Source organism: Podarcis filfolensis (genome assembly GCF_964270895.1).
Source record: "Podarcis filfolensis genome assembly, chromosome: 1".
NCBI classification, from domain to species: Eukaryota; Metazoa; Chordata; class Lepidosauria; order Squamata; family Lacertidae; genus Podarcis; species Podarcis filfolensis.
Genome location: NC_139604.1, coordinates 128,149,946 through 128,173,226, shown reverse-complemented (window position 1 = coordinate 128,173,226; position 23,281 = coordinate 128,149,946). Strand labels below are relative to the sequence as shown.

General features: G+C 45.7%; 1 protein-coding gene across 2 annotated transcripts in view; it reads right to left on the bottom strand.

The window, feature by feature from the left end:
* Positions 1 to 23,063, bottom strand: part of CCDC175 (coiled-coil domain containing 175) — a 34,484-nt gene extending 11,421 nt beyond the window's left edge. The window contains exons 1-13 of one of the 2 annotated variants that reach the window (XM_083613755.1): positions 22,921 to 23,063; positions 17,717 to 17,802; positions 17,032 to 17,143; positions 15,426 to 15,561; positions 14,112 to 14,340; positions 13,695 to 13,817; positions 9,431 to 9,540; positions 8,281 to 8,362; positions 7,656 to 7,792; positions 5,290 to 5,400; positions 4,235 to 4,306; positions 2,769 to 2,904; positions 720 to 851 (exon numbers count right to left, since the gene is read on the bottom strand). In XM_083613755.1, coding sequence (XP_083469881.1) covers positions 720 to 851; positions 2,769 to 2,904; positions 4,235 to 4,306; positions 5,290 to 5,400; positions 7,656 to 7,792; positions 8,281 to 8,362; positions 9,431 to 9,540; positions 13,695 to 13,817; positions 14,112 to 14,340; positions 15,426 to 15,561; positions 17,032 to 17,143; positions 17,717 to 17,802; positions 22,921 to 22,999 — 1,545 coding nt within the window. In that variant the 5' untranslated portion in view covers positions 23,000 to 23,063. Of the gene's footprint in view, positions 1 to 719; positions 852 to 2,768; positions 2,905 to 4,234; positions 4,307 to 5,289; positions 5,401 to 7,655; positions 7,793 to 8,280; positions 8,363 to 9,430; positions 9,541 to 13,694; positions 13,818 to 14,111; positions 14,341 to 15,425; positions 15,562 to 17,031; positions 17,144 to 17,716; positions 17,803 to 19,470; positions 19,624 to 22,920 lie in introns of those variants that run through there. The other variant, XM_083613756.1, reaches the window with a different exon arrangement.
* Positions 23,064 to 23,281: the final 218 nt, after the last annotated feature.

Here is a 23,281-nt window from a genome sequence, read left to right as displayed (position 1 = left end):
TATCTATCTATCTATCTATCTATCTATCTATCTATCTATCTATCTATCCATCCATCCATCCCATTGTGACCCAACCTCAGCAGGACATCTGCCCACACAGCCCCTCCCCTCCCTAGGACTGAACAGCCCTCCCCTGCATCTCCAGCTGAGCCTCCTTCCCACAAACCACTGCTTGCCCTTCATGCCCAGTCAGGCATCTCTCATCATCTTGATGCTCATGCATCTTTGCTACAGACCAGAGGTCAATATTCCTTCCTGGCTGCAAGTTTAGAACACTTCTTCTGACCCCCTCACACGTGCAGCAGTAATTTATACAGAATGGGTGGTGTTGAGGCATGCCGTGGCAGAAGGGCCCTTAACCCTACCAAAGCCATGTCCTCGACAGGTCAGTGTCTGGTGCCGAGTGTGGTGGAGACTCTATGGGCTACACTTGGAACCTCTAAAGTTGGGAGAATCTCTGCCCTGCAGGCCTAATTGGGCCCACTAAACCTCTGAATTTGGCTCAGAAAACACACCCATGATGTCAGTTATCTGACATCATACTATGTCGGGCAGAGAGATCTGTCCTCTCTGATCTCAGCACTAAATCACAGAAAGGGAACATGTTACCCATTAGATGCCATCATCCCAGCCCATGAATATGCTGGTTGGGGATAACGGGAGTTGGAGACTTACATACAATACATTTATGCCACATAACAAAAAGATGGCTCTCTTGCCTCAAGTTTAGTGATTTCCGCTTCCACTTTGGCATCACGTTTTTTGTAGTAACCTTGCCTTTTAAGCAGTTTGCTGGCAAGTTGCTTGGCCATGTCTTGAGTCCTCAATAGTTCTACTGTGAGTTCTTCATTCTAGTCACAGGGAATAAAAGCAAGGGCAGGGATCATTTCTGCTATTCTTGGCCCTCAAGAGACTGGGAGGCACAATTTGACCAGACTGAAAAGGAACTCTGGGCTTCTGTATATTCTTGCATTTTCTGTTGGAAGCTGCCCATATGTAAGAAGGATGTGTTTGGGGGGCAGAGGAGAGTCCCATTTAAAGAGGAAAAAGACACATGGGAAGGGAACACCTAACTCACAGATCAGGTGCCATCACATCTAGTCTAGCTCTAAGCATGATGCAGTTTTGACTGGCAATTTCAATCAATTTCCATGGAAGAATTGATGAGAAAGCAGGTTCTGCTCCACAGCTGGGCTGAGAGAGGACTTTGGCTCCTCCCATCCCTAAGCATGCTTGTTTTCTCGAACCAATGGCTTCAAGTTACAAGAAAGGAGATTTCAACTAAAAATTCGAAAAAACTTTCTGACAGTAAGAGCTGTTCAGCAGTGGGGCAGACTCCCACAAGAGGTGGTGGACTCTCCTTCCTTGGAGGTTTTTAAACAGAGATTGGATGGCCATCTGTAATGGATGCTTTAGCTGAGATTCCTGCATTGCAGGATTCCATGAACTGTTTCCACTCAAGCTGCCCATTGTAAGGACAATGTAACTTAAGGACTGGTCCTTGAGTTTATTTCCCTCTTCCTGCCCTATCCCTTTTTCCTTTTGTGCCGTGCCTTTAAGATTGTAAATATTTGAGCATGGGTGGTCCTGTCTTTAATCTGTGTACAGTCTAGGAAGCTGTTGAATACTGAGTCAAACCATTGGTCTGTCTAGCTCAGTATAGTTTGCACTGATTGGTGGTGGCTCTCCAGGGTGACTTTCACACCATATGCCATATGTACATATGTAGAAAGCATGAACTTTTTACACTTAGGATGTTTTGCGGCTAAGCTGAACCCACTGACAATGTCGCTAAACTAGACTATTTGAAATGGCTTGAAATAAAGACTCCTGGGAAATACAGCACAGATATACTGCATGTTTCTGTGAGGAATCAATGCACCCCTAATAAATAATAATAATATAATAAATTTATTATTTGTACCCTGCCCATCTGGCTGGGTTTCCCCAGCCACTCTGGGCGGCTTCCAACAAAGACCAAAAATACACTAAAATAAAATGCTGAGTGGCAGTGATAATTACCATTCCTGTGAAATAGTGGGGTGGGGGACCTGATGAAGAATGTGTGTATTTAAATGTTAACCAGGGAGAGCACAAGTCTAGGAATCTAGGTTATGAAACCCTGCTATATTCCAGGTTTCATTTCACCTCTAGAAAATGCACGTAGCCCTGTGATTTCGTTTCAGGCATGTAGTGGGTATCTGACAGGAGCGGGTCAGCAATAAATCACACCAGGTAAGTAGAGTTAACTCTTTAGCAGAAGGAACAAAGTATGCTCAGAAGTGCCAGGCCTCATGAACACAGCAACTCTTTTTGATAGATCTTGCCTCTATGAGGCAGTTGTGGAGACTAAATGTCCCCACCTTCCCACAGCTACTTAAGGCTTCTCCTCTCCTGGGAGGAATCTGAGCAATTCACTCAAGCAATCTGAGACTCCACTGGCAAGTCTGTCTTTGCTCCTCCTGCTTCATGCCTCTCCTGGTCCTGGGAAACTTGCATCAGCCTGACTCATCTCTGCCTCTTGGCCTCGCTCCTCCCCTGCTTCAGCTTCTGATCCTGGACTTCTCTCTGCCACAGACTCCTCCTGTTCACCAAGCCCTGTCACCCCTTCAGCTTCAGACACCTCCTCCTCCCAGTCTTCCCTTTCCGATCACTCGCTGTAGTTCCAACACCACCCCCTGGGCTCTGAGCCTTTGAACTTTGGGGGTTCCCCAGCTGGTGCCATCCACCATTCCGTTGCATCAAGCCAGTCCAAGACAGTATCATACCTGCTTTATTAAGGTATTAAGGTGCATTTTACCAGCGTCTGACTTTTCCTTTGAAGTGGTCAGTAACTCTTCCTGATCATTCAAAACTTTCTCATACATGGCTGTGATTTCAGCAAGTTGGTTCTGAAGCGTTTCTCTAGCAGGAAGAGAGCCACACATATTAGCCATCACAGTGTTAAACAGAAGAGTCAATTAGAACAGTGATGTTGGGTTCAGTCACCTTTCTTGTAGAAAGGATCTCCTGATGCTGATAATGTTTATGGCAACGGTAACAACAACACAGCAGTTGCAAATGTTCAAAGTGCTTCTTCGTACACGGTAACTCGGAGATCAAGAGTTATTTCTTAAAATAAAGCAGCTGAAGAGACAGTTTTGAAAGGTATCTCCAATGTTTCATCATTTTTAAAAAAAACAACTGCCACAGTCCCAGAAAAGAACAGGATATTTGGAACAGAGAAAGCTTTCCAGAAAAAGAGAGCACTAATTTAGTCTAATTAATTTACTTGTGCTTAAATATATATACTGCCCTTCCTCCCAAAGGAGCCCAAGAAGGCAAACAACAAGCAATAGTATGCAGGCTGAGAAAGATCTCTATACAGGGGATGCCAAACTTGTTGGATGAGTGGGGACATTCTGAATTTGGGGAGAGTGCTGGTTGCGCCAGTCACAAAATGGCTCCTATGGGAGAGCGTGTGGCAGAAAGTTCTTCCTGATGTCAGAATCTCCTTTTTTTTAACTTGAATCCACTGGCTGGAGTCCTACCCTCTGGAGAAGAAAACAAGCTTACCCCATCTTCCATAGGGCAGTCCTTGAGATATTTGAGTATGGCTATCCTATCTCCTCTCAGTCTCCTCTTTTCCAAGCTAAACATCCCCAACTCCCTCAACCATTTGTCATAAATCTTGGTTTCCACGACCACTGATCATCTTGGTTGCCCTCCTCTGCACACCTTCCAGCTTGTCAATATTGCTCTTAAATCATGGTGCTCAGAACAGTTTTCCAGGCGTGGTCTGACCAAGGCAGAGATTCCCAATCTATATCCTAAGTGCTCTTGAAATTATTAACCCTTCTGCTTAGCCACTGCCTTAAATCAACTGCACTTTTCCATTTCTGGCCAGGATTTCCATTTGGCCAATGGAGAATTTTGTGATCCTCAACGGTTCAAATTCTGCAAGTTGCACAGGGGATTTTGCACCTTGGCGAGGGTGTGCTTGAAGGTTTGGTAGGGCTAAGGCTGATAGAAAGAAAAGGAAAACAAAGACCCAGTAGGCACAGAAAATCTGGCACTTGCACCCATGTTTGCATTACCCAATTCTATGAATTGGGAAGGGGTAGTTTGATATCCAGACCTAAACAACAGCATTTATTTGGCAACACCAAGGGAACTGCACATGTATGTTTATGAATCTGACACAAATGTCCTGCAAGTCTTTAGTGCAATATTTTACTTTCAGATGATATTTTACCTTCTCTCAGCTTCTTTGTTTAATGTTACCTCTAAACCTCCTAGCTCTCTGCTATAGCCGGTCTGTGAAGAACTGAAACGAGAAGTGTGATACTGAATAATAAATTTTTCTATGATCTCCTCCCAAACCAGAGTTCTGAGGAACATTCTCCAGCTACTATCACCAAGCAGCGGTAGTCAAAATCTCGGGGGTCCCCTCATGTGCACAATCTAGTGGGATAACATTGAACTAAGGAGGCTTGGTTGTAATTTTCTTCGAAGACTAAAAGAGTATTATTTTGATTTGTTGTCGCGGGGCCCTTAAGAGGTGTGGGGCCCATAGTCTACTCTGCAGTAATCTGGGATGTAGATCAGGCCAAACACCCATTGAGTCCAGCATCCCATTCTCACGGTGGCCAACCACAGAGGCCTAGTGGGCATTGCCCTGGGCACATTTTTTAAGGGGGCGCCTGGTTGCACCCCATGACAGGCTCCTCCTCTAGTCCAGAGCTGCAGGGAGAGAAGCTGTGCCCAGGCCGGGCCTTTGGGGCTGAGGTAGCGGCAGCGTCTCCTTCTCTTCAAGACCAGTGAAGGGATGTCCTAGCGTGCCCCACCCCTGGCCGCCTCTCCTCCGCTGGGCTCTGGTGCCAAGGAGGTTCCTCGCGCAACAACCCAGCACCACCCTGCTGGAGCTCCACTCCCAGGTCAGGCCTGAACCAGGGGCAGGCGAGAATGAGAGGCAGTGGCAGAATCTCTGTCTCTCTCCTCTGCTGGGCTCTGGCTTGCGAGTAAGTTCCTTGCTCGGCAGCCCAGCACCACTAGGCTGCCCAGTCCACCGGGGGCACCACACTTACCCCGCCCTGGGCACCAGCACCTGACGCTACACCACTGGCCAACCAGATGCCTCTGGGAAACCCACAAGCAAGACCTGAATGAGACGGCGCTCCCAGCGCTTGCAATTCCAAGCAACCGTTATTCGGAGGCGTGATGCCTTCCGCACTAGATGTGGAGCATTTCTGTCAGGGTCAGCAGCCACTGATGGTCTATGAACAGGTAAGCACTCAGAATGGAACTTACTCATAGAGGTTCTGCAGGCGATCCGTCTCCTCCTCCAGGTCTCTCAACTCCACCAAGCGCTTTGCTACGAGGTCAAGCTTTTCGGTGAGCTTGTTGGACAACTTCTCAAATCTATCAAGGGAAGGGCAAGGGAAGAGCCGGTTACACATCTGGTCATGTGCAATTTATTTTAGAGATTTATTTCTCTTCGTTAAAAGATTACTTTAAAAAAATATTTTTTGGGGGGGCAGTTTTACAACATATGAAAATATGATACAGGACAATCAAGATAAAGTGAAGAGCTGGTCAATTCCCAGAATTCCCAAGCCATGATAATAGCATCATAGAATTGGAAGGGGCTGCAAGGGTCTTCCAGTGCAACCATCTGCAATGCAGGAAGCCTTTGCCCAAAATGGGGCTCATACTCTACCAACTGAGCTACCCTAGCTCATAATAATAACAACCATAATAAAATATACTCAGGCGACGGAATCAAGACTAGTTTGTTTACATAAGGGTGATGAGAACAAAGGAAGGCCTGAACTGCACTGAGACCTCTGGGTATAGGGCAGTAAATAAATTCTAATAATAATAATAATGCTTTCCCCCCAAACACCACTTTTAACCTATGGTGAAATTACAGCACCAGACATGCCACAGGATTCCAATTACATTGGTGTCCAATGACTTCAAAGGGCATTTCTGCCTAATTCACACGGGATGCTCTGAAATGCACTTCCCCATTCGCTTATGGGACTGCAGAGAAGAGGCCAGAAGCAGCCACAAATTCCAGACATGGGTGAGGAACTTTCTTCCAGCTCAAGGGATACACTGGCTCACAGGCAACAGTCTTGGGTCTGCATGCTGGTGGCAAGCAGAGCTGGAGGCAGAAGTGAATGGAGTAACAATACGACTTTTAAATAGTAGGCCACATTCAAGGCATGCAAAGGTCACAGTTTTTCTAACACATGCCTCTTTCCGCCCAGGCAAGCAGGAGGCATGATCTTAGTTCAGAGACATATTGCAGCCATGCAAAATTACACAACAGGCCTGGGGCAGGAGAACCGACTGGGGAGAGTTATGGAAGCTGCACTGAAAGGCCTGAGAACCCCAAGTATGAGGCGCCACACCCCTAATTTAGTAGGATCAACCCATTACATATGGTGGTAATGCAATTACTAGATTGGTGGCTGGGAGTGGTGGCTGAGACCATATAACACCGATCCTAAAGGATCTACACTGGGCTCTCAGTACATTTCCAAACACAATTCAGAGTGTTGGTGCTGACCTTTAAAGCCCTAAACGGCCTCAGCCCTGTATATCTGAAGGAGCATCTCCACCCACATCATGCAGCCCGGACACTAAAGTCCAGCTTCAAGGGTTTTCTGGTGGTTCCCTCACTGTGAGAAGTGAAGTTACAGGGAACCAGGCAGAGGGCCTCCTCAGTAGTGGCACCCGCCCTGTGGAACGCCCTCCCATCAGATGTCAAGGAAATAAACAACTATCAGATTTTTAGAAAACATCTGAAGGCAGCCCTATAGGGATGTTTCTAATCTTTGGTGCTTTCTTGTGTTTTTAATATTCTGTTGGGAGCCGCCCAGAGTGACTGGGGCAAGCCAGTCAGATGAGCAGCATTAAAATAATAAAATTTATTATTATTATTATTAGTAGTAGTAGTAGTAGTAGTGTAGTAGTAGTACCTCAGTTCCTGCTTCAGGGGTTTATTGTTGTGGTGGCACGATGGCTCTGTTTTCTGTGACAACCCCATTAGCCAGCCTGGGCTAGCAACCATCAGCACTGGGGAATGGGTAGTTTGAAACTGGCCAGCATTCTGCTTCAGAGAACAAATCTCCTGCAAACCTGTTCATTTACAAGCAGTCCACCCTGAAAGCTTTATTTGATTTCAGTGGGTTGTATTCAGCTATCCCCACTGAAATTAATGGTGACGACTAGCTTCAGGGGGCGAGGTGCTTTACGGAGTACAAGAGAGTACGTCCCTGCTCCAAAATTTGACATGGGGAGAAATGGAGGCAGGGGTAAATACAGAAGCAATTTACAGTTGTTTCAATTTCACATGCTTAGGCTTAGTTACATACTCATTAACAGTAGGGCATGGGAACTAGGAGGACATCTCTGCCCAAATCACACAAGACATCCCTATAGCGACTTACAAACTGTATTAAAGGACCACTTTTGAACTTTTAACAATCTCTGCCCTTGCATTTGATTTACACGTTCTTAAGTGAAGTGTAATTCAATGCACTATGGAGAGTTTTCTTCTCCACAGAAAAAATCTCATTCAAAGAGCTGGGTTCCTTATCATGGAGCACTACAATAGAACCTTGTACTTCTAGTAGCATTCAACAAGTCACTAAAAGTCACTGTACTCTTCCGCAAGCTGGTCTCTTAGAGCACAGGCCTGATCTTCCTCTTCAGATAAAATATTAAACTGTGTGCTGAGAGCATTGTTTTCGTTTTTTAGCTTTCTATAGGCTCGCATAATCGTTTCCAGCTTCTCTTCAGCCTAGAAACAAATTGCAGTGCTGGTTAATTTTACTGAACAAAATCGTTGTCAAAAAGTTACACTTTCAGAGGACCACAGAACATAAAAATAGACCGAAACCTCATCGAGTCTAGTTCTCAATGTGGCCAATCTATGATTTAATTGAATGAAATAATGGGACTGACAGCTATGCCTGGGAGTTAGGAGAAATCCCTTGGCAAACGGGGACCTGCGTGGCAATTCTCTAGCTTGTCAGTAGCCGGGGTTTTGTCTACCTGTGAAAGAAGCCGCTATTACGCCACCGCAGTTGCTTCGAGGGTGGAACAAAATCTGGAATTAATCCCGCCCCAGCCCTGCAAATCAATCAGCACAGCTAGAGCCCTTTTAAAAAGGGAACTGTGCACATGAAGAGTGCACACTGTTGGACTGGGGCCAATAGTCCCCGCTTTATAATATTTCTCGAGTCAGGAGAACAGCTTGTCAAAGGATACATATCCTTGTCTTCATACCTCCTTTATCCGTTGTCGCAGCGCTTCTGCTTCCTGATCGAAGTCTGTACCCATTTTAGCTGCCTCATGTGTAAGATCAGACCTGAAGAATAACGTAGAATAATTAAGACAAGCTATTTCTGCGCAAAGGAAGGAACTGCCATCCATTGGATGTTGCATGCTGCCATTTTAAGAGCACTGCAGTATCAGATTTATTAGCAATACGTAAAAATGAGAGTCAGGTATTGGCCTTGCAGCTGGAAGACTAACAGAGCAATCATACTCGCTGGATCATCACCTTGTCGTGGTGAATGGGCTTGTGAGCGAAGCCGACTACTGGGAAACACTGGCCTGGGGGCGCTCCAATTGGAGAACAGCCTTGACCAAAGGCGTCATGGGCTTTGAAGACACTCGAACTCAAGAAGGGAGAAACATGCTAAGAGGAAGGCACATTTGGCAAACTCTCACCGTGATCAACTTCCGCCAGGAAACCTATGTCCCCACTGTGGAAGGATATGTGGATCCAGAATTGGCCTCCACAGTCACTTATGGACTCACTGTTAAGACTGTGTTCATGGAAAGCAATCTTACTTGGCTACAAGTGATCTCCAAAGAAGAAGAACAGAGCAATCCTATATCTGCTTACTCACTAGAAATAAGTCCTCTTGTTTTTAATGGAGCTTATGCTCAGGGCTGCAGCCTAACCTTCCCTCCCTTCCCTATGCAGCATGGTCCTTTGTCTCCCCACTCTGCACCCCCACTTTAATGTGAATGGTTATTATTGTTCTTGTTATTGAACCACACCCACTTGCACAAAAGAGGTGCTGGAGCTCATCAGCAGAATGCAGGCTCAGCTTGAAGGTTCAGCCTCTGGGATTTCCCATTAAAAAGGAGAAGGGAACATGTCATTAGAAAGGCCTTTCTCTATCTGAAATCCTGGACAGCTGTCACTAGTCAATGCAGAAAGCGCTGACCAGGATGCATGTATAGTCTGATCTGGTATAATAAAGCAGCTTCTGTTGTGCCTTGAAACCTATGGATTGGGAAAATAATATATGCAGCATATCTTGTTTCATACCAGAGCAATTGTTTGGCCTTTTAAAATAAATAGATAAATTTCACATTTTAAAAAATCGTATAAAAATGTAAGAAATGTAAAAAATTTGCTTACTTTTTTTTGATGAGATGCTCCTTCTCTGCCTTTTTTGCTTCATATGTTTTAATTAGTTGTCTGATGTTCTTGAAGAGTTCTGATAGCTCATCCCTCTGAGAACTGTGGAGCTACCAAATGCAAAAGTAAAATTCAGAACTGCTAACACTCCTATTGAAGCATTGTGTCCTTGCTTTAAGAGAGATGTGCTTCTCTTCAGGCATGAACAGCCTGATTATTTAGATTTGTATTTGGAATTATGGTTGCAATCCAAACAAGCTCAGGGTGGTTTTCGCATTAAAACCAGGCTTGGCACACTGGTCCTAGAATCATATAGAATCATATTAACTGTAGAGATTGAAGGGACCCTGAGGGACATCCAGTCCAACCCTCTGCAATGCAAGAATCTCAACTAAAGCATCCATGACAGATGCATGACACCCAACCTCTGCTTTAAAACCTCCAAGGAAGGAACGTGTACCACGTACCACTTTCAGAGGGAAACCGTTCTACTGTCAAACAGCTCTTAGCATCAGAAAGTTCTTCCTGATCAGGCAAATATTGTAAATTGACTGGCCAAATTTTCATTGCTGGCATCTCTCTGTCTCAAGACACAATGAAGTGTGCCTCTAGGGGTGAAGTCAAACCACTGCATTAGCAGCACTGAAGTGACCTTCAAAGGGGCAAGCCTGGGCAGTATGTATGGAGGTCCTGAGACCCGCCCCCTCTCGGCCTTGCTGATTTGGTCCAAGGGAAAGCAGAGCACTACGTCTGGCACCAGCTTGGCTACAAGAATTGCCAGAAGGAGTACAAAGTGCCACCCAACCATTATCATAGAGACTCCACTCTGGATTTGTGTAGGGTTTACTCCTTAGCCTTTTCTCCGCTCAGAGATGTTCCACAAGGCAGCAGAGGTTTAAGGTTAGAGATTTCCTTCTCCTAAATGGGCTCCCTTCCCAGGTTGACAAGCCCCACCTGCCCCTCACTTCCCTCTACAGCACGTATGGAAAGTGCCTTCTTGACTGCTGGACCCACTATTGGTCTCGTCCGCTCAATCTGCAGGAGCCTGTCTTCGCATGCAGGGAAGTCCCTAACTCAATGAATGTTTGAGACCCATTGACTACCTTAGCCGGCCAGTGAAAGCCATTTCCCGAGGTAATAATAATAATAATAATTTATTATTTATACCCCGCCCATCTGGCTGGGCCTCCCCAGCCACTCTGGGCGGCTTCCATAGAAACCAAAAATACAGTAAAATATCACACGTTAAAAACTTCCCTGAACAGGGCTGCCTTAAGATGTCTTCTGAATGTCAGGTAGTTGTTTATCGCTTTGACATCTGCTGGAAGGGCCTTCCACAGGGCAGGCGCCACTACCGAGAAGGCCCTCTGCCTGGTTCCCTGTAGCTTTGCTTCTCGCAATGAGGGAACCGCCAGAAGGCCCTCGGCGCTGGACCTCAGCATCCGGGCAGAATGATGGGGGTGGAGACGCTCCTTCAGGTATACTGGACCGAGGCCGTTTAGGGCTTTAAAGGTCAGCACCAACACTTTGAATTGTGCTCGGAAACATACTGGGAGCCAATGTAGGTCTTTCAAGACCAGTGTTATATGGTCTCGGCAGCCGCCCCCAGTCACCAGTCTAGCTGCCGCATTCTGGATTAGTTGTAGTTTCCGAGTCACCTTCAAAGGTAGCCCCACGTAGAGTGCATTGCAGTAGTCTAAGCGGGAGATAACCAGAGCATGCACCACTCTGGCGAGACAGTCCGCAGGCAGATAGGGTCTCAGCCTACGTACCAGATGGAGCTGGTAAACAGCTGCCCTGGACACAGATTTGACCTGTGCCTCCATGGACAGCTGTGAGTCCAAAATGACTCCCAGGCTGCGCACCTGGTCCTTCAGGGGCATAGTTACCCCATTCAGGACCAGGGAATCCTCCACACCTGCCCGCCTCCTGTCCCCCAAAAACAGTACTTCTGTCTTGTCAGGATTCAACCTCAATCTGTTAGCCGCCATCCATCCTCCAACTGCCTCCAGACACTCACACAGGACCTTCACCGCCCTCACTGGTTCTGATTTAAAAGAGAGGTAGAGCTGGGTATCATCCGCATACTGATGAACACCCAGCCCAAACCTCCTGATGATCTCTCCCAGCGGCTGCATGTAAATGTTGAAAAGCATGGGGGAGAGGACAGAACCCTGAGGCACCCCACAAGTGAGAGCCCAGGGGTCTGAACACTCATCCCCCACCACCACTTTCTGAACACGGCCCAGAAGGAAGGAGCGGAACCACTGTATAACAGTGCCCCCAGCTCCCAGCCCCTCAAGACGGTCCAGAAGGATGTTATGGTCGATGGTATCAAACGCCGCTGAGAGATCCAGCAGAACTAGGAAACAGCTCTCACCTTTGTCCCTAGCCCGCCGGAGATCATCAACCAGTGCGACCAAGGCAGTTTCAGTCCCATGAGGCCTGAATCCCGACTGGAAGGGATCCAAATGGTCCGCTTCTTCCAGGCGTGCCTGGAGTTGTTCGGCAACCGCTCGCTCAATCACCTTGCCCAAGAATGGAAGATTTGAGACTGGGCGATAGCTGGCCATCGTGGCCGCATCTAAAGATGGTTTTTTAAGAAGCGGTTTAATAACCGCCTCTTTCAGCGGGTCTGGGAAGGCTCCCTCATGGAGGGAAGCATTCACCACCTACAAAGCCCATCACCCAGTCCTTCCCGGCTAGCTTTTATAAGCCAGGATGGGCAAGGGTCCAGGAGACAGGTGGTTGGTTTCACTCGTCCAAGCAGCCTGTCCACATCCTCGGAGGTAACAGATTGGAATTGATCCCACTCAACTTGACTAGACAGAACTCTAGCACTCTCCCGCCTTGGCCCTGCTCCCACGGTGGAGTCTACTTCTTCCCGAATCTGAGTGATTTTATCTGCAAAAAACTTTGCAAAATCATTGCAGGAGAACATGTGGCCCGTACTGGGCCCCGATGTTGCAGGTGGTTCCGCTAAATTGTGAACCATCTGAAAAAGTCTCCTGCTGCTGTTTTCTGCAGATGCAATAGAGGCGGTGAAGAAATTCTTCTTCGCCGTTGCTATCGCCACTTGGTAGGCTCGACGTTGAGCTCTAACCTGTGTCCGGTCAGATTCGGAATGAGTTATCCGCCACCGGCGCTCTAGCCGTCTCAACGATTGTTTCATTGCCCTCAGATCCGTGGAAAACCACGGGGCTGTCCGGGCTCCATGCAATCGGAGAGGGCGCTTCGGAGCCAAACAGTCAATAGCCCTGGTTAACTCCACATTCCAGCGGGCCACCAGGGAATCAGCTGAAAGGCCATCAACATGGGATAAAGCATCCCCTACCACTCTCTGGAAACCATTTGGATCCATTAAGTGGCGGGGGCGGACCATCCGAATTGGTCCCACCTCCCTGCAGAGGGGATGGGTCGCAGAGAAGTCCAGTTGCACTGTTGCATGCTGACAGCTTCTAGGAGCCATAGGTGAGAGCTGAGTGCAGGATGGGGACCAAAGGTGGGCAAACTACTCCTCCCCTAACATCCACCTTCTCACAGCTCGATTCCACAACTTTCGAGTACATTGTGTTCAAGCACAGATTGGGAGGCCACCTGAGATCCTGGCCACTGCACAAAGCCTTTAAAGCTCAGAGCTCCCCCTGCCCATCCCTTTGCAGCACTGTGATCCACCATCTGTAGTCCTGCTTGCCGCAGCAAGTGAAGCAGATTCTGAACAACAGGGAGGGATCGAACAGGAAAACCTGTGGCTGCTCTGCCTATCACCTTAAGACAAGATTTGAAGGGCTATGTCCAAAACGTTGGCGATCCAATGCCAAAGCCCACAACGATATTAGGAGCTCGGTTCCCAATTTACTAGGATGGCAATCCACCAGGCAGTGCTCCTGTGTGCAACCCCAATTCATTCTAAAATCAAGCGCTCACTGGATCATTTCTGCCTGTCCCCCATTCTGTCAAGTACCGTATTTTTTGCTCTATAAGACTCACTTTTTCCCTCCTAAAAAGTAAGGGGAAATGTGTGTGCGTCTTATGGAGCAAATACAGGCTGCGCAGCTATCCCAGAGGCCAGAACAGTAAGAGGGATCGCTGTGCAGCGATCCATCTTGCTGTTCTGGCTTCTGAGATTTTTTTTCTTGTTTTCCTCCTCCAAAAACTGGGTGCATCTTATGGTCTGGTGCATCTTATAGAGTGAAAAATACGGTGATTAGATTATGCTTCGTTTACCAAATAGCTCATTACCCAAATACATCATTTCTTTTACCTTCTGAAGCTCAGCAATTTCCCTCTGCATATCTCTCCATACATTATACAATTCTACATATTCTTCCTTCTTCTGTGCACCTTCAATCTTCTTGGCCGCAAGCCTACTTTTGATTTCTTCAATCTACAGTCAGAACAACTTTAATATAAGCAGAGCAAGGGGAAGGGGGAGATGGATCTTTCGTATTCTAAATAAAAGCAGACCAGCTTGCTGTTGATTTGTTAACACTCAAAGGAATCATCCTTAAATTGTAAGGTGCTTTCCACAAACTGCCCAGGCATCGCCTGTTTAAGGTAACCCAGGTACCTGTTTGATTCAGTGGACAGCTGTGCCAATACTGGACCAGACAGCCCAATGTCCGATACCGTCCGAGCAAGGCAGCGCCTCTTTATGGAACTGCAATTCCAGAAAACATACCTGTGCATATAGCCACTCTTTCTTTGTTTTAAACTCAGTGGCCTCTTGAGCCATTATTTGCTTCAGCTCTTGGATGGCACTTTCTTGCCTGCCAATTTCTTCCTCCTCATATTTTTTCAAATTGTGAAGCTCATTTATCTCAATGTTGACCTTATGTTTCGCTTCCATCGTCTCGTTCAACAATTCAACAGCTTCTTCGTGCTCAGCCCACAACTCCATTTCCTCCTCGCTGTCAAAAGAATGGCAAGTTTCCTTCATGGTGACAGAAAACAGCAGAAACGTGCCATCACTTGCCATCACCTTATTGCAACTTTATCTTATGCTATGCAACCCAGAAAAGGGCAAGAGAGTCTTATTGATTGATTGATTGATTGACTGATTGATTGATTGATTGATTGAGGATAGGGCAGGGCTACAAGGAGCTGTATCCAATGCAGTATACATGCAAGGATGCTTAAGCAAAGAGAATGTGCTACTTCTTCTTTCCCACTGCAGCCCCCTAAGATGCCTCTCCTGAGGGTTAGGAACATCAGGAAAGACAGGTCCTGGCTACATGATGGATCTCTGAGCAAGCAGCTGCCACCTGATTCCCCTCACTTCACCCCTCCACCCAGTGAAACCTCCACCCCTCACCCCAGGCTTTTCCTGGGGGGCCCTTGACCCCCAGGAGTAGCTTTGCAAAGGACACAAGGTGTTGCAGTGGGAAGAGGGAATTGTGTGAGCATCACTGGACACAAGGCAATGGGCTGTAGGCAATGCAGCAATAAAGTGAATGTTCCGTTCACACATTTAAAAAAAAAAAAAAATTCTATACCACCCTTCATCTGAGGATCACAGGCTGGTTTGCAATATAAAAACATAAAAGCAAAGTAACAACCAAAACAATTCCCTCATTGCAAGGATTCTCCTTGAGCAATGGAACGTTCTCACCCACCCACACCCAGCATTCACCCTAAAACTGTTCTAGAGGTTTTCCCAACCCTCTGGAGCAGATTTGGGAACAGCACAAGGTACATGAAGGGGGAGGAGAAAGAGGGAAATCCGATTTCTCTAGTGCTAATCCTTGCACAAGCACAACTATTTAGTTGCACACTGCCCAATGTGTATAAATAAGAGAGTAGCAGTTTTAGGTTAAACATTAAGATAGAGCTTATTAATAGCAGTTTTGTGATGGAACAACATTATCTAGTCATGTTATAGAATCTCCTTTCTTGAGGGCTTTCAAGACACCCATCAGGGATACTTTTAGCACAGGACAATTTAGGCTGGACAATTTCCCAATGCTATGATTTTGGTTGAACAAATCATGCCTACCACAGGTGAGCGTTTTGGTCTTTAGAGACAGTCTGCTTTGAATATGCCGATTCTATTGCAGTGGAGATCTCGTTTATGGACGTCTCAGTCTCATTTATCTTGATAAAACGATAGCGCTGAGCAGCAGCCACGAGTTCTGGAACAAGAAATGTAAGACAGGCTTACAAATACGCACACCCATGTGTGCGCACGCACACACACACACACATCATTAAAATTCCCTGTGTGGTGTTTCTGTCTGACTTCCTGGCTTTGTGTAGCCGCTCTGACACTCATCCCATGAGAGCAACATCAGGAAGTCTACACACTCCCAAGAGATCAGGTAAGGTAAAGGGACCCCTGACCATTAGGTCCAGTCGTTGCCGACTCTGGCATTGCGGCGCTCATCTTGCTTTATTGGCTGAGGGAGCCGGCGTACAGCTTCCGGGTCATGTGGCCAGCATGACTAAGCCACTTCTGGCGAACCAGAGCGCACGGAAACGCCGTTTACCTTCCCGCCGGAGCGGTACCTATTTATCTACTTGCACTTTGACGTGCTTTTGAACTGCAAGGTTGGCAGGAGCTGGGACCGAGCAACGGGAGCTCACCCCATCGCAGGGATTTGAACCGCTGACCTTCTGATCAGCAAGTCCTAGGCTTTGTGGTTTAACTCACAGGGTAGCTACATTTAAAGAGAGGCAATTGATAGGTACACCTGGGTGAAAGAACCCAGGGTCAGATGCAGATCCTGAATTCAAGGGCACATTCCAGCCAGGCAAAACCACTCAAAATGCAAAGCAGTGCCAGTGCGATAGAGTGGCCTGGAGGGCCAACTCTGGCTCCCAGACTTATTCTCCGTTAACTTGTCTGCTCCTCTCTTAAAGCCAATACAATGGCTCCTCCCTAAACATTCGTTTGCCTTTCCAGCATGAGGTTCCTGGGGCAGCACCCCCCCCCCCAGGGAGTCATGGTCCACCCCTCCTTTTCAAGGAATCCCACAGGGATTACAGTCCACGCACAGGGAAAACTTTCACAATTGATAACGCAACGTACTTTGCACGCTGCCTCTGTGGGCATCCCACTCTTCTCACAGCGCTAATCCTCCGTAAAAATTATTGCAACCAATTTCTCTGCGCTTCTTTTTGCCCCCTGAAGCAGTAAGTTTTTAAAACAAGGCGATTCAAAACCTAATGGGAAAAGAACTTTTTGCAACAGACCTCCTGCCGATCTAATATTTCATGTAATCTATTTGCATTCGCTGATGGCTATATCAGGGATCCAGAAATGTACAGAGCTTTAACACTAGAACTCATTATATATATTGGTTTTATCATTTTATTTATGCTATTTCAGTCACTTTATCTATGGGAAGAGAGGCGAAGCAGATATATAAGAGAGTGTGTGTACACAGATAATTGCTTTCTTTTTTTCTTTAAAGTATTATTATCGTCATGTCCCTGCTCCCTTGAGAAAAACAATATCCCATCTTCTGTGGTCCAAAGTTTAAATTCTGCCACTAAATTAAACTACCTAAGTACAATCAATCATGCTTTAAATGAATGGTTATACACGCTACAAATACATTATATCTGCTGCTACATGCTTTTATCCCATGACTCTGAAATACCTTCAAACTCCTTCATTACAAGCTCTGGGAACCCTTTGATTTGGACACGGAGATTGCTGTTTTTGATGGTCTCCTCTTCCCACAGTTCAATAGTATGTTTCCTCTCCTCTTCCTAGAAATGGACACATGGCCGAAAAATGAAATTCAGCATGATACGCCTGCGCTAATTTAAGTACCACTCCAGTTTTATTTGAGAACAGACATACAGAAACCAGGATCACTAGCTCTGGAAAGCACATTCATCATGGTACTGTCCATAGTTGGCAATGTTTCCGTTTTTTAAGGGAAATTCCCTTATTCCAAATAGGATTCCTCGCAAGAAAAGGGAAACGTTGACAGCTATGGTACTGTCCTGTGCGCAATATTATGCCTGCTCTAGAGTAATAGAGGTATCCTGGACACAAGGCACTCAATGCCCTGGGTGTAGGATGGAACAGAATGTCAGTTTCAAGCTAAATGTATGGCTCTTGAAGATGGAAGATCTACTAGCAAAGACCCTCTCTGGTTGTTAAATTCTAGTAAAGCAGCAGAATGGTCTAGGGAGGCAGCTGACTGCATCCCAAATAACCAGCTGTAAATCCAAGGCAACTCATTTGATCAGGTCCAAGTTTGGTAATCAGAGAAATGAACAGTTCCCTATTTTTTATGGGTCCCAAAGCTTTGCTTGTTTAAGTTCTGACATTACCAGTTTCTTGATGGATTTAATAGCATCTTCAAAGTGCTGCACAGTTTCCTTGTTGAACACAAGCCCTTCATTCTGAAGCTGTTTTTCTAAATAAAATTTGGGGAAACAATAGAATCTTAAATCTCCGTAATATGCTGCAGCTTTCAGATTTACTTGTTATTCTATCCCACCCTTCATCTCTTTCATGATCCCAGAGTGGACAACAAAACATTACTAAATTGAACAATTTGCAAATTTACAGTAAACACAATAGCAGCCAGCAATATTATTCAAAGCCTACTTGTCAATATCCAGCAGCAAATGCCAAAACCATCCCCAGCATTACAGCAGCAGCTCCACCCAGCAAAATATCCCCCACAGTCCCCCCTAAAACTCAAGGAGAATTAAAATGTTTTCAATTGGCTCTTAAAGAGGGCCAAAGATGAAACCAATTGTATTTCAGAACCCTACTGGCCTGGCTTGCATGTCCCACTAATCCAAACTTTGTCATAGTGTGTGTGTGTGTGTGTGTGTGTGTGTGTGTGTGTGTGTGTGTGTGTTGGCTCCCAGAAAGGAGCTCACAGCTGCTTTACTTCGGCCTTTCCATTTTGCTGGCACACTGAGCTAAGCTAAGTTTTGGCTGAGTGTCTTGTCCAAGCCTGGGCTCAGCTCTTTCTAAACTAACCCTATCCCTATGACTTTACCAAAAAAAATTTTTCCTTCCAGTAGCACCTTAAAGACCAACTAAGTTAGTTCTTGGTATGAGCTTTCGTGTGCATGCACACTTCTTCAGATACACGTGCATGCACACGAAAGCTCATACCAAGAACTAACTTAGTTGGTCTTTAAGGTGCTACTGGAAGGAAAAAATTTTTTTGTTTTGACTATGGCAGACCAACACGGCTACCTATCTGTAACTGGACTTATGACTTTAATCTGTTTTAACAGTTTTCAATTCTGAATTTTATACTGTTGTAACCCACCTGGGGTACCTGCTGGTAAAGGGCACATAATACATTTTATTAAATTAAAAATAATAACCACCATCAGCTGTAATTTCTCCAGGGGTAAGTAATGCCAAAGGGAAGTAAATCTTGACGAACTAAAGGCGTAATGAAAGAATATAAACAAGCTAATGTAATACAAAAAAAGTTAATGTAATATAGTACCAATTAAAAATGAACAATATGGATCTCTAGCTGTATCCAAAGCAAAAAAATTAAAATCCAAACATGAAGAGTATAAATAAACCCAATATTCATAAACAGAACAAATGTGCCTCATTAAATATCACACAGCAAGCAAAAATATCAATAGACTATAAACAGTCAAAATCATGTTGACCTTGGTCTTCCTCAGTGGTCTCATGAACTCTGCTTGGTTAAAAAGAAACTACAGCTCAACAGATAATAAACTAAATGTTATTTGAGTTAATCGCGAAGTAGCATTACCAGTTAGAGCTATAAATGATAATGATCAGGCCTTTGAGTATACCATATAAATGAATGTCACATTGTTCAATCTAGCTGGCACTCAAGGTTCTTCCAACCAAGGCAAGTTTTTTGAAAAAATAATCTGGCTAGTGAGCCTTGAAATTGTGCTGCCTGGGTCCTCACGTTAATTAAAAATGCTGTTCTAATTTGAAGACAGTGTGGCAATCTGGGAGGTAGATTGCGAGATTTATGCATCAGATCAGCTGAAAGGAACAGATTTTAGTTTTCTTTTGCCAGCTGCTAAATATTATGTACCAATGAGCACATTAAAAGGGAACTCACCTGCACTTAAGATTTACAGCTGTCTTGTGATGTTATGTCATCTCCTGCTATACTGACTGCAATACTCTGCTAATGGTTCAGTTCAACACACTCTTTGATACCTTACATTTCACTGTCAGGGCTGGTGGCCCAGAGGCAAACAGTCAAAAGGAAGAAGGCAGTCAATGAGGAGCTGCAAGCCAGAATCAGCAGCTTTATAGTGCCAGATGAAACTCTTACTGATTCTACACAACAGCAGTTCCCTGATGGAGAGGGAGCTGCAATACCACCTTCTGGCCATTGGTGGTGATGGCGCTGCAGAGCAGCAGAGATCAGAGACATCATTCTTTCAGTCTGCAATGCAGTGCAGAGAATAAAGGGCCAAAATTATATTCACATAATTATGCCGCATACAGCCACATATCATTTCCTTAAATAATTGCAAGCATAGGAGAGATTGAGTCTTACTGGGAAGGAAAAGCACAGGGAGAGGAAGGCTTAAGTCTTCAGTTTCCTCATCCTGCCTTCCCGTTAAAAATTGGGCTCTTAATTATTTACGGAAAAACCTCACAGTGTAATTAAGTGAATATATAGTTTGGTCCTTAGATGTCTGGGCTCCACCATCATACTGCCAGTCCAAGATTCCCAGCACCTTAGATTATCAAACCTAGAATAGGTGACAAAAGGGTGGCTTTGTTATTCATTTAAAAAGTGTTGCAATCCCTATTTAGGCAAGTTCTTTTTATCAAGTTTATGAAAGACCTACATTGGCTCCCAGTACGTTTCCGAGCACAATTCAAAGTGCTGGTGTTGACCTTTAAAGCCCTAAACGGCCTCGGCCCAGTATACCTGAAGGAGCGTCTCCACCCCCATCGTTCTGCCCGGATGCTGAGGTCCAGCGCCGAGGGCCTTCTGGCGGTTCCCTCATTGCGAGAAGCAAAGCTACAGGGAACCAGGCAGAGGGCCTTCTCGGTAGTGGCGCCTGCCCTGTGGAACGCCCTCCCATCAGATGTCAAAGCAATAAATAACTACCTGACATTCAGAAGACATCTTAAGGCAGCCCTGTTCAGGGAAGTTTTTAATCTGTGATATTTTAGTGTATTTTTGGTTTCTATGGAAGCCGCCCAGAGTGGCTGGGGAAACCCAGCCAGATGGGCGGGGTACAAATAATAAATTATTATTATTATTATTATTATTATTATTATTATTATTATTATTATCATCAGCTTTCCTGAGCCAGCTTCCATTTTTCAGCGGTATCATCCTAAGAGCATTCAACATATTTCCAAGTAGTTCTGAATGACAGAAATCAATTTCGTCTCTCTCGTGAGAACACAACAAAAACAACCATAAAGATTCACAGCCTCCAACTTTTGAAATGAGCCTTGCAACATATTCCCAGAAAAGTCCAGTCTGGTGAAATCTCCACTAGCTATAATTAAAAGCTACTACGAATTGTTGGCATCTGTTGCACAGAAGCTGCATCATCAACTATTCCATTCCTCCTGTAACAGACCTCTAGTCTGTATTTGGTATGCTCTGGACGTGAGATTTGTGTACCCGAAGATGTTTTTGTACAGCTGGTATTACTATTACTTACTTTGGAGCAATAATGGAAGGGTTTAGCAACAAGATTGTGGTACTTATTTTAACAGCATTATTATTAATAGCATAGTTATTAATAGCATACTTATTCAGAGGGGAGATAATTATTCCTTAAGGTTTTTAATTATGTTTTAATACAAATTTGGATTCTCAAAGTTTTCAGCGCTTTTTGTTTTAATATTATTATAAACACCTTGTCAATGTGCACAGGGAACTTCAGGACATGTCAAAAATATTCCTTTGCTTGTGGTTTTGAACAATTCTGAGGTCAACTGAGCATTTTTCTGTCACTTTCCTTATTGCAAAAGGTCCAATTTTGGAAGGAAGTAAGCTTGCTGTAGCAGACCTCCAAACCAACTTTAGCGATGCAGCTTTAATTCATTGCTATGTGTCTGAGGCAAGCTTTACCTACTACGGAAGCAAAAAATGCAGAAGATTTAGGACAGTTCCAAATGGTTTCTGTTTTGGGGTGGGAGATTCAATCACATTCCAGCAAATTTAGGTTGGGCAATTAAAGCTGATTTGGAGAGCTGGCTCAGCAAACATGCTCCCCCAAAGTGAAAAGGAAAGGTGGGGCAGGTGTGGCACTTTATTTATGGAACTTCGTCTAATCTTCCCACTTGCAAACAAATAAAAAAACACACCGCTCAATAAAAACACATCAGCTTCATCTAACCTCCCTGCAATGAACGCTCAATAAGCAGGACGTGGGAAAGAACCCTCGATTTAACTTTCTGCATCAAGAGTGCTCTTAAAAATACAACAGGACTAATAAGGGCGAAAAGGACAATAAAAAGGGGGCTAAGCTTCTGTATTTTCCTTACACCACAAAGCACAGAGGTTGGGTGGCCATCTGTCAGGGATGCTTTCGTTGAGATTCCTGCGTTGCAGCGGGGTCAGACTAGTAGACTTTCAGGGTCCCTTCCAACTTCTATGATTTATGTGGAAATTGCTCAATCATGGGCTGCCCTACATGTGGAATTTCCCAGACATAGCTGGGATTCGGCCATTGGAAACCCTCCGGGCGGGAAATTGCAGAATTGTCCGCGAAAATCCAGATGTATGGCAACCCGTGTAGATTTCGGCAAATTTTTGTATCTTGATTTTCACTCTTTGAACGTGGCAACCCTATTATGACTGGGTACTTCTCAATGTGTCTCCTGCCAACCTAGCAGTTCGAAAGCACGTCAAAGTGCAAGTAGATAAGTAGGTACCGCTCCGGCGGGAAGGTAAACAGCGCTTCCGTGCGCTGCTCTGGTTCGCCAGAAGCGGCTTAGTCATGCTGGCCACGTGATCCGGAAGCTGTACGCCGGCTCCCTCGGCCAATAAAGCGAGATGAGCGCCGCAACCCCAGAGTCGGCCACGACTGGACCTAAGGGTCAGGGGTCCCTTTACTTTTACCTTACTTCTCGATGTGCATTGGGCTGGACTAGATGACCCTGGGGGGTCCCTGCCAATTCTACGCTCCTATTATTCTACTTATGGTTTATGACTACTTCTGCTATGTTTCTTCATAATAATAATAATAATAATATTTATTTATTTATACATACCCCGCCCATCTGGCTGGCAAATTGCCTTGAGCATGGCTCTAACGATGGGAAGGCGGCGTGCAGATTAAATGATGGCGAGATATAATTTAAGAGAGAGAGAGAGAGAGAGAGAGAGAGAGAGAGAGAGAGAGTGGGCTGGACGCGGGGAAGAATAATGTCTCCCCACTCCAGCTCAGAGAGCAGCACCAGCTGTGCGCCAAAAAAAAGCCAAAATTGGGGGTTCCCCTCATTCTCCCCCCCAAAAAACCCTGATCCCTGTGAACCCCCGGGAAGGAAACTGCTCCCGCGGCGTGGAAGAGGGAAAGCATCTCACCCACGCTGCCCAAGTGGCCCAGAGCCGTCGCTGCCGCCGTGGACTCTGGTCGGGTGCAGGGCGGAGGCCGGGGATCCATCGCTGCCGAAAGGCAGGCTAGGCCGCGCGGTTGCCACGGCAACGGGACGGAAGGCGGCCTAGCGCGCGGGCCGCGATCCTGCGCGCGCCTGCCTGGGAGCAAGAACCATGGAATCCTGTGGGGTTTGCCTCTGAGGAGGCCTGCAGGGAGCTGCGCTGTTTGCAGGGGCCGGGCAGCAACACCGCAGACGCTTCAAATGGGCTGCCCGGCTTTAAAAACAACGAACAGAACCGTTCTCCCTATTTTTTGTTTATTTGAGGCTTTCATTGATTTTTTTAAAGG